This window comes from Oncorhynchus kisutch, unplaced genomic scaffold (genome assembly GCF_002021735.2).
Source record: "Oncorhynchus kisutch isolate 150728-3 unplaced genomic scaffold, Okis_V2 scaffold2640, whole genome shotgun sequence".
NCBI lineage: Eukaryota > Metazoa > Chordata > Actinopteri > Salmoniformes > Salmonidae > Oncorhynchus > Oncorhynchus kisutch.
In genome coordinates this window covers 15,663-26,475 of record NW_022264585.1, presented here as the reverse complement: position 1 = coordinate 26,475, position 10,813 = coordinate 15,663, and the positions used below count along the sequence as shown (strand labels likewise).

Here is a 10,813-nt window from a genome sequence, read left to right as displayed (position 1 = left end):
CCCCCCCCCCTCTCTCCTCTCTCTCTCTCTCTCTCTGTCCCCCCCTCTCTTTGTAGGACATTGAGGTGTTGATGTCGGAGGGGAATAAGTCGAGGACGGTGGCGGCCACCAATATGAATGAGGAGAGCAGTCGTTCCCACGCAGTTTTCAGCATCATCGTCACACAGACACTCTACGACCTGAAGTCTGGGGTCAGTGTCAGGGCTCACACACACACACACACACACACACACACACACAAAAGACAAGGATTCTCTTAATGACCTGTTGTTAGACAATACACAGTAATGTATCTTAACAACAGACAGTTTGTGTTATTACTGTTGTAATGAGAGGTTAAAGCTACTAACTACTATCATATTAATCTCTCTTCGTTTGGTCTGTTGGGGATTGTGGTTGTGTGTGTGTGTGTGTGTGGTGTGTGTGTGTGTGTGTGTGTGTAGAACTCAGGGGAGAAGGTGAGCAAGATGAGCCTGGTGGATCTGGCTGGTAGTGAGCGTGTGTCTAAACTGGAGCTGCAGGGGAGAGGCTGAAGGAGGGCAGCAACATCAACAGGTAAGTCCCCTCCCGTTAACATCCAATACCTCTACTGTTAACATCCAATACCTCTACTGTTAACATCCAATACCTCTACTGTTAACATCCAATACCTCTACTGTTAACATCCAATACCTCTACTGTTAACATCCAATACCTCTACTGTTAACATCCGATACCTCTACTGTTAACATCCAATACATCTACTGTTAACATCCAATACCTCTACTGTTAACATCCAATACCTCTAACTGTTAACATCCAATACCTCTACTGTTAACATCCGATACCTCTACTGTTAACATCCAATACCTCTACTGTTAACATCCAATACCTCTACTGTTAACATCCAATACCTCTACTGTTAACATCCAATACCTCTACTGTTAACATCCGATACCTCTACTGTTAACATCCAATACATCTACTGTTAACATCCCACTACCTCTACTGTTAACATCCAACTACCTCTACTGTTAACATCCAATACCTCTACTGTTAACATCCCAATACCTCTACTGTAACATCAATACCTCTACTGTTAACAATCCAATGCCTCTACTGTTAACATCCAATACCTCTACTGTAACATCCCAATACCTCTTACTGTTAACATCCAATACCTCTACTGTTAACATCCAATACCTCTACTGTTAACATCCACTACCTCTGCTGTTAACATCCAAATACCTCTACTGTTAACATCCAATACCTCTACTGTTAACATCCAATACCTCTACTGTTAACATCCAAGACCTCTACTGGTAACATCCAATACCTCTACTGTTAACATCCAATACCTCTACTGTTAACATCCAATACCTCTACTGTTAACATCCAAGACCTCTACTGTTAACATCCAAGACCTCTACTGTTAACATCCAATATCTCTACTGTTAACATCCAATACCTCTTACTGTTAACATCCAATACCTATACTGTTAAGATGTCCCCTCCCGTTAACATCCAATACCTCTACTGTTAACATCCAATACCTCTACTGTTAACATCCAATACCTCTACTGTTAACATCCAATACCTCTACTGTAACATCCAATGCCTCTACTGTTAACATCCAATACCTCTACTTGTTAACATCCAATTCCTCTACTGTTACATCCAATACCTCTACTGTTAACATCCAATACCTCTACTGTAACATCCAATACATCTACTTGTTAACATCCAATACATCTACTGTTAACATCCAATACCTCTACTGTTAACATTCCAATACCTCTACTGTTAACATCCAATACCTCTACTGTTAACATCCAATACCTCTACTGTTAACATCCAATACCTCTACTGTTAACATCCAATACCTCTACTGTTAACATCCAATACCTCTACTGTTAACATCCAATACCTCTACTGTTAACATCCAATTACCTCTACTGTTTAGATGTCCCCTCCCGTTAACATCCAATACCTCTACTGTTAACATCCAATACCTCTACTGTTAACATCCAATACCTCTACTGTTAACATCCAATACCTCTACTGTTAACATCCAATATCTCTACTGTTAACATCCAATATCTCTACTGTTAACATCCGATACCTCTACTGTTAACATCCAATACCTCTACTGTTAACATCCAATACCTCTACTGTTAACATCCAATACCTCTACTGTTAACATCCAATACCTCTACTGTTAACATCCAATACCTCTACTGTTTAGATGTTCAGTAAATGTAATGGTTCATATGATGATAGTCACTGTAATACAGGAAGTAAACTTCTATTGGTTTGTGAAACTGTGAAATGTTTTATTGGTTGATGACACTCTGATGCAAGACATGTATGTAAGGATATATCATGGAGGTATGTTGAGTGTCTTTCTCCCTGTGTGTGTGTGTGTGTGTGTGTGTGTGTGCAGGTCTCTTACCACACTGGGCTGTGTGATCTCTGCGCTGGCGGACCAGTCTGCGGGGAAGGGGGGGAAGAATAAGTTTGTTCCTTACAGAGACTCTGTCCTCACCTGGCTTCTCAAGGTCTGTAATAACACACACCTCCTATCACTCTGGTCCTCGCTGTACTGTCTATTGATCAGGGTACTAACACACACCTCCTATCACTCTGGTCCTAGCTGTACTGTCTATTGATCAGGGTACTAACACACACCTCCTGTCACTCTGGTCCTAGCTGTACTGTCTATTGATCAGGGGTACTAACACACCTCCTATCACTCTGGTCCTAGCTGTACTGTCTATTGATCAGGGTACTAACACACCTCCTATTACTCTGGTCCTAGCTGTACTGTCTATTGATCAGGGTTGCAAAATGGCCCCAAAATTCACAGGTTTTCCACAAATACTGGTTGGAAGAGTCCCAGAATCAGGAGGGAATACGTGTCAAATCTGGACTCCCCCGACCAGAATTTGGTCGGGGGACGTAGTAGTGTAAGGAATATCAGTAACAGTTCTTTCATATTCTCTTTCCACTGCTGTTACAGAAACAACTGCTGTACCAGCTCGTACTGTTCACATTCACCAACACTGAAGTCTACATTATAACTGTCTATCAATTCAACTGTTTGTTCCTATCCCTCCCTCGGTGTTGCCAGGACAACCTGGGTGGCAACAGTAAGACGTGTATGATCGCCACGGTGAGCCCAGCAGCTGATAACTACGAGGAGACGTTGTCCACGCTGCGTTACGCAGACCGCGCCAAGAGGATTGTCAACCACGCCGTCGTCAATGAAGACCCCAACGCACGGATCATCAGAGAGCTCCGGGAGGAAGTGGAGAAACTCAGAGTACAGCTCTCTCAGGCTGAGGTAGGAGACACACACAGAGGCACACACATACCACACACACACACGTACGTCCTGACTGGTCCGTCCTGGCTGGTCCGTCCTGGCTGGTCCGTCCTGACTGGTCTGTCCTGACTGGTCCGTTCTGACTGTTCCGTCCTGACTGGTCTGTCCTGGCTGGTCCGGCCTGGCTGGTCCGATCTGACTGGTCCGTCCTGACTGGTCCGTTTTGACTGTTCCGTTCTGGCTGGTCCGTTCTGGCTGGTCCGTCCTGGCTGGTCCGTTCTGGCTGGTCCGTCCTGACTGGTCTGTCCTGGCTGGTCCGTCCTGGCTGGTCCGTCCTGGCTGGTCCGTCTTGTCTGGTCCGTCCTGGCTGGTCCGTCCTGGCTGGTCCGTTTGTCTGGTCCGTCCTGACTGGTCTGTCCTGACTGGTCCGTTCTGACTGTTCCGTCCTGACTGGTCTGTCCTGGCTGGTCCGGCCTGGCTGGTCCGATCTGACTGGTCCGTCCTGACTGGTCCGTTTTGACTGTTCCGTTCTGGCTGGTCCGTTCTGGCTGGTCCGTCCTGGCTGGTCCGTTCTGGCTGGTCCGTCCTGACTGGTCTGTCCTGGCTGGTCCGTCCTGGCTGGTCCGTCCTGGCTGGTCCGTCTTGTCTGGTCCGTCCTGGCTGGTCCGTCCTGGCTGGTCCGTTTTGTCTGGTCCGTCCTGGCTGGTCCGTCCTGACTGTTCCGTTTTGTCTGGTCCGTCCTGGCTGGTCCGTCCTGTCTGGTCCGTCCTGGCTGGTCCGTCCGTGCTGGTCCGTTCTGGCTGGTCCGTCCTGACTGGTCCGTGTGTGTCTCTGTGTGTCTATGTTCCAGTCTCTAAAGGCTCCAGAGCTGAAGGAGAGGCTTCAGGAGTCAGAGAAGCTGATCCAGGAGATGACCGTTACCTGGGAGCAGAAACTACGCAACACAGAGGAGATTGCTACGGTAACCTACACACTCACTCACATTCATTTAGCACATTCATATCACATGGAAGCTTCTGCATTCGGACTAAACCGTTGGTAGTAAATGTCTGTGCAGAGGTAAAATGACGTATGTTTGTTGAATTTCCACAGGAGCGTCAGCAGCAGCTAGAGAGTATGGGGATCTCCCTGGAGACGTCTGGGATCAAAGTTGGAGATGACAAGTGCTTCCTGGTCAACCTGAACGCAGACCCCGCCCTCAATGAGCTGCTGGTCTACTACCTAAAGGTACACAACCACAACACCAACCGCAACACCAACCACAATCACAACACCAACCACAACACCAACCACAACACCAACCGCAACACCAACCGCAACACCAACCGCAACACCAACCGCAACACCAACCACAACACCAACCACAACACCAACCACAACCCCAACCACAACCCCAACCACAACCACAATACCAACCACAATCACAACATCAACCACAACATCAACCACAACACCAACCACAACACCAACCACAACACCAATCACAACACCAACCACAATCACAAACACCAACCACAATCACAACACCAACCACAACACCAACCACAACACCAACCACAACACCAACCACAACACCAACCACAACACCAACCACAACCACAACACCAACCACAATCACAACACCGACTACAAGCACAACACCAACTACAAGCACAACCACAACTACAACCACAACATCAACCATAACCACAACAGCGACCACAGCTACAACCACAGCTACAAACCACAACCACAACACCGACCACAACACCAACCACAACACCGACCACAACCACAACACCAACACCAACCACAACTACAATACCAACCACAACTACAACCACAACACCAACCACAACTACAACACCGACCACAACTTCAACACCAACCACAACTACAACGCCAACCACAACACCTACCACCGACCACAACACCAACACCGACCACAACACCAGTACAGTAGACAGTACAGTAGGATGATGCTAGCCTGTAGTCTGTGTAGTAGACAGTACAGTAGGATGATGCTAGCCTGTAGTCTGTGTAGTAGACAGTACAGTAGGATGATGCTAGCCTGTAGTCTGTGTAGTAGACAGTACAGTAGGATGATGCTAGCCTGTAGTCTGTGTAGTAGACATTACAGTAGGATGATGCTAGCCTGTAGTCTGTGTAGTAGACATTACAGTAGGATGATGCTAGCCTGTAGTCTGTGTAGTAGACACTACAGTAGGATGATGCTAGCCTGTAGTCTGTGTAGTAGACATTACAGTAGGATGATGCTAGCCTGTAGTCTGTGTAGTAGACAGTACAGTAGGATGATGCTAGCCTGTAGTCTGTGTAGTAGACAGTACAGTAGGATGATGCTAGCCTGTAGTCTGTGTAGTAGACAGTACAGTAGGGATGATGCTAGCCTGTAGTCTGTGTAGTAGACAGTACAGTAGGATGATGCTAGCCTGTAGTCTGTGTAGTAGACATTACCAGTAGGATGATGCTAGCCTGTAGTCTGTGTAGTAGACATTAACAGTAGGATGATGCTGGCCTGTAGTCTGTTGTAGTAGACATTACAGTAGGATGATGCTAGCCTGTAGTCTGTTGTAGTAGACAGTACAGTAGGATGATGCTAGCCTGTAGTCTGTGTAGTAGACAGTACAGTAGGGATGATGCTAGCCTGTAGTCTGTGTAGTAGACATTACAGTAGGATGATGCTAGGCCTGTAGTCTGTGTAGTAGACATTACAGTAGGATGATGCTGGCCTGTAGTCTGTGTAGTAGACATTACAGTAGGATGATGCTAGCCTGTAGTCTGTGTAGTAGACAGTACAGTAGGATGATGCTAGCCTGTAGTCTGTGTAGTGGACACCAGAGGTATATATTTAGAGAATATTGTAGACATTCACTTACATAGCAATGTTAAAATATACACCATGTATTGTTAATGGGGAACTAACATGGCTTTACAGATTAATAAAGAGAGTTGCACACTATATATAAACTTCTTGGGGCACCCTGAAGGAGGCACCCTGAAGGAGGCACCCTCTGCTCTCAGGCACCCTGAAGGATGCACCCTCTGCTCTCAGGCACCCTGAAGGAGGCACCCTCTGCTCTCTGTAACCTTGAAGGAGGCACCCTCTGCTCTCTGTAACCCTGAAGAAGGCACCCTGAAGGAGGCCACCCTCTGCTCTCAGGCACCCTGAAGGATGCACCCTCTGCTTTCAGGTACCCTGAAGGATGCACCCTCTGCTTTCAGGCACCCTGAAGGAGGCACCCTCTGCTCTCTGTAACCTTGAAGAAGGCACCCTGAAGGAGGCACCCTCTGCTTTCAGGCACCCTGAAGGAGGCACCCTGAAGGAGGCACCCTCTGCTCTCAAGCACCCTGAAGAAGGTACCCTGAAGAAGGTACCCTGAAGGAGGCACCCTCTGCTTTTCAGGCACCCTGAAGGAGGCACCCTGAAGAAGGCACCCTGAAGGAGGCACCCTCTGCTCTCAAGCACCCTGAAGAAGGTACCCTGAAGAAGGTACCCTGAAGGAGGCACCCAGAAGGAGGCACCCTCTGCTCTCAAGCACCCTGAAGGAGCACCCTGAAGGAGGCACCCTCTGGTCTCAGGCACCCTGAAGGAGGCATCCTCTGCTCTCAGGCACCCTGAAGTAGGCACCCTCTGCTCTCAGGCACCCTGAAGGAGGCACCCTCTGCTCTCAGGCACCCAGAAGAAGGCACAGTGATGTTTTACCAATAAATGCCTGGGAGTTTATATATAGAGTGTGACTCTCGTTCTTTGTTTTAATGCTTGCAGTTATTCCCCTTTAATCAGCACCTCTACACTAAATCATTTCTCTGGGGGTGCGCCAGCTCGCTGCCATAGAATGTTGAAGTGTCATGTAAATGCATCATAATGCAGGAACTCTCTAACTACAGGGCTCTGGTTCACACTGCAATAGGATGACGCTATGAGAACACAGGAAAGGAAAGGAAGTGGACTCATAGTCACAGTGCAGACAGACAACTGGCTCAGTGGCTGAGAGGAACAGAGAGAGACTGAGGCTGAGTCCCAAACAGAGCCCTATGTACTATACTGTATAGGGGGAGAGAGACAGAGCAGAGAGGCAGTGAGAGAGAGCAGAGGGGCAGGGTGAGAGAGGAGACAGAGCAGAGGGGCAGAGAGAGAGGGCAGGGTGAGAGAGAGAGAGTAGAGGGGCAGTGAGAGAGAGCAGAGGGGCAGGGTGAGAGAGAGACAGAGAGCAGAGGGGCAGAGAGAGAGCAGAGGGGCAGGGTGAGAGAGAGACAGAGCAGAGGGGCAGAGAGAGAGGGCAGGGTGAGAGAGAGAGAGTAGAGGGGCAGTGAGAGAGAGCAGAGGGGCATGGTGAGAGAGAGACAGAGAGCAGAGGGGCAGAGAGCAGAGGGGCAGGGAGAGAGAGAGACAGAGAGCAGAGGGGCAGGGAGAGAGAGCAGAGGGGCAGGGAGAGAGAGGAGAGGGGCAGGGAGAGAGAGGGAGACAGAGAGCAGAGGGGCAGGGAGAGAGAGCGAGACAGAGAGCAGAGGGGCAGGGAGAGAGAGCAGAGGGGCAGGGAGAGAGAGCGAGCAGAGGGGCAGGGAGAGAGAGCGAGCAGAGGGGCAGGGGAGAGAGAGCGAGCAGAGGGGCAGGGAGAGAGAGCGAGCAGAGGGGCAGGGAGAGAGAGCAGGAGGGACAGGGAGAGAGAGCAGAGGGACAGGGAGAGAGTAGAGTAGAGCCTCCTTCGTGCCTGCAGAACAACAGGTCTGTGTCTGGGCCCCGGCCCTGGACAGCTAGCCTGCCCTGCATACCAGTGTGGAATGACACCCACACACACACAATGGAATGAACAAGAGACTGACTTATTGGGGTTATGTTAAGTAGCTGATACAGCTGCAGGAGGGAAGGAGTGTCGGACATCCTCTGGAAGTGGGATGTTTGTTTAACTACACCCACTCTGTGATGAGAGAGGGAAAGACAAGGGGAGAGAGAGAGAGATAGATAGAAGGGGCAGAGAGGAGAGAGAGATATAGAAGGGGAGAGAGAAATAGAGAAGGGGGAGAGAGAGATATATAGATGGAGAGAGAGATATATAGACGGGGAGAGAGAGAGAAGGGGCAGAGGGAGAGAGAGTGGACAGCAATCAGCTTTTCACTGTTCTTGTGTAGTTTCTCGTCCCATTGATGAAAGGAGAAAGGTGTTGTAGCAGATTAAAATGGCCTCATGATATCAGTGGGGAAGTAATGATATCACCAGTCATATACGTGGTACATATCTGAGTCTGTATAGGGAAGTAATGATATCACCAGTCATATACGTGGTACATAACTGAGTCTGGGTGGAAGTAATGATATCACCAGTTATATATGTGGTACATATCTGAGTCTGTGGGGAAGTAATGATATCACCAGTCATATTACATGGTACATAACTGAGTCTGGGGTGGAAGTAATGATATCACCAGTTATATACGTGGTACATATCTGAGTCTGTGGGGGAAGTAATGATATCACCAGTTATATATGTGGTACATATCTGAGTCTGAGAGGAAGTAATGATATCACCAGTTATATATGTGGTACATATCTGAGTCTGTGTGTCTGTGGGGAAGTAATGATATCACCAGTCATATAAGTGGTTACATATCTGAGTCTGTGTGGAATAATGATATCACCAGTCATATACGTGGTACATATCTGAGTCTGAGTCTGTGTGGAAGTAATGGTATCACCAGTCATATACGTGGTACATATGAGTCTGAGTCTGTGGTGGAAAGTAATGATATCACCAGTCATATACGTGGTACATATCTGAGTCTGTGTGTCTGTGGGGAAGTAATGAATCACCAGTTATATAAGTGGTACATATCTGAGTCGGTGGGGAAGTAATGATATCACCAGTCATATAAGTGGTACATATCTGAGTCTGTGGGGAAAGTGAATTGCAGTCTGTTGCGTCAGATCTGATGTCAACCTGCCATTGGATTGAAGTAGGACCTGACCCACATGAATTAGGAAATCATCATCTCCTCTCTCTCTGTGTGTGTGTGTGTGTGCGTACTGTGTGTGTGTGTGTGTGTGTGTGTGTGTGTGTGTGTGTGGTGTGTGTGTGGTGTGTGTGTGTGTGTGCGTACTGTGTGTGTGTGTGTGGTGCGTACTGTGTGTGTGTGTGTGCGTACTGTGTGTGTGTGCGTACTGTGTGTGTGTGTAGGAACACACGCGTGTGGGTGCAGACACCTCTAGGACATCCAGCTCTTTGGATTGGTATCCAGTCAGAACACTGTGTTGTGTGGAGATCAGCCCAGACGGGGGGGAGGTCACCCTCACCCCTATAGAGAATGCCAGGTGAGCTAACACACACACACACACACACACAGTATGCACACACACACACAGTACACACACACACACACAGTACACACACATACACACACACACACACACACAGTACGCACACACACGCACATGGATGAGGTGAACTGGACCTGACTGGAGTTTCTCATGACCTCATAGCTGAGGTATTTCTGATCTCAACCTCCTGCTTTGATATCAAACATCCCCCTCCCTCCCTCCCTGCATCCGTCCCTCCCTCCCTTCATCCCTCCCTCCCTCCTTGCCTTGTCTGCCCTCCTCCCTCCCTTCATCCCTCCCTCTCTCCCTCCCTCCCTCCTGGCCTGCCTGCCCCCACTCCTCCCTCTCTCCCTCCATGCCTCTCCCCCACCACCCGTCCCCAGTAAAGGCTATCTATGAAATATGAGGATATTCTCATGGTAGTCTTTACTGTTGGTGGGTGATATGAGGATATCTCATTGGTAGTCTTTACTGTTGGTGGGTGATATTGAGGATATCTCATTGGTAGTCTTTACTGTTGGTGGGGATATGAGGATATCTCATGGTAGTCTTTACTGTTGGTGGGTGATATGAGGATATCTAATTGATAGATTTACTGTTGGTGGGTTGATATGAGGATATCTTATTGGTAGTCTTTACTGTTGGTGGGTTGATTGATATGAGGATATCTCATGGTAGTCTTTACTGTTGGTGGGTGACATGAGGATATCAAATTGGTAGTCTTTACTGGTTGGTGGGTGATATGAGGATATCTCATTGATAATCTTACTGTTGGTGGGTGAATGAGGATATCTCATTGGTAGTCTTTACTGTTGGTGGGTGATATGAAGGATATCTCATTGGTTAGTCTTTACTGTTGGTGGTGTGATATGAGGATATCTCATTGGTAGTCTTACTGTTGGGTGGTGATATGAGGATATCTCATTGGTATAGTCTTTACTGTTGGTGGGTGATATGAGGATATCTCATTGGTAGTCTTTACTGTTGGTGGGTGATATGAGGATATCTCATTGGTAGTCTTTACTGTTGGTGGATGATATGAGGATATCTCATTGGTAGTCTTTACTGTTGGTGGGTTGGTGATATGAGGATTATCTCATTGGTAGTCTTTCCTGTTGGTGGATGATATGAGGATATCTCATTGGTAGTCTTTACTGTTGGTGGGTGATATGAGGATATCTCATTGGTAGTCTTTAC

General features: G+C 47.9%; 1 protein-coding gene across 1 annotated transcript; it reads left to right on the top strand.

Moving 5' to 3' along the window:
* The first annotated feature begins 500 nt into the window (after nt 1–500).
* LOC116370581 (kinesin-like protein KIF13A) lies at nt 501–9,614 on the top strand. The gene is made up of 6 exons (XM_031819807.1): nt 501–555; nt 2,423–2,537; nt 3,110–3,322; nt 4,155–4,265; nt 4,397–4,531; nt 9,477–9,614. Exons 3-6 carry the CDS (start codon nt 3,140–3,142, stop codon nt 9,612–9,614), a joined length of 567 nt encoding a protein of 188 aa, XP_031675667.1. The 5' UTR covers nt 501–555; nt 2,423–2,537; nt 3,110–3,139.
* Nucleotides 9,615–10,813: the final 1,199 nt, after the last annotated feature.

Coding starts and splice junctions, on each gene's coding strand:
- LOC116370581 (XM_031819807.1), top strand. CDS start 3,140: ATGATCGCCACGGTGAGCCCAGCAGCTGATAACTACGAGGAGACGTTG. Junction 4,266..4,396: donor ACACAGAGGAGATTGCTACG/GTAACCTACACA, acceptor GAATTTCCACAG/GAGCGTCAGCAGCAGCTAGA. Junction 4,532..9,476: donor TGCTGGTCTACTACCTAAAG/GTACACAACCAC, acceptor GTGTGTGTGTAG/GAACACACGCGTGTGGGTGC.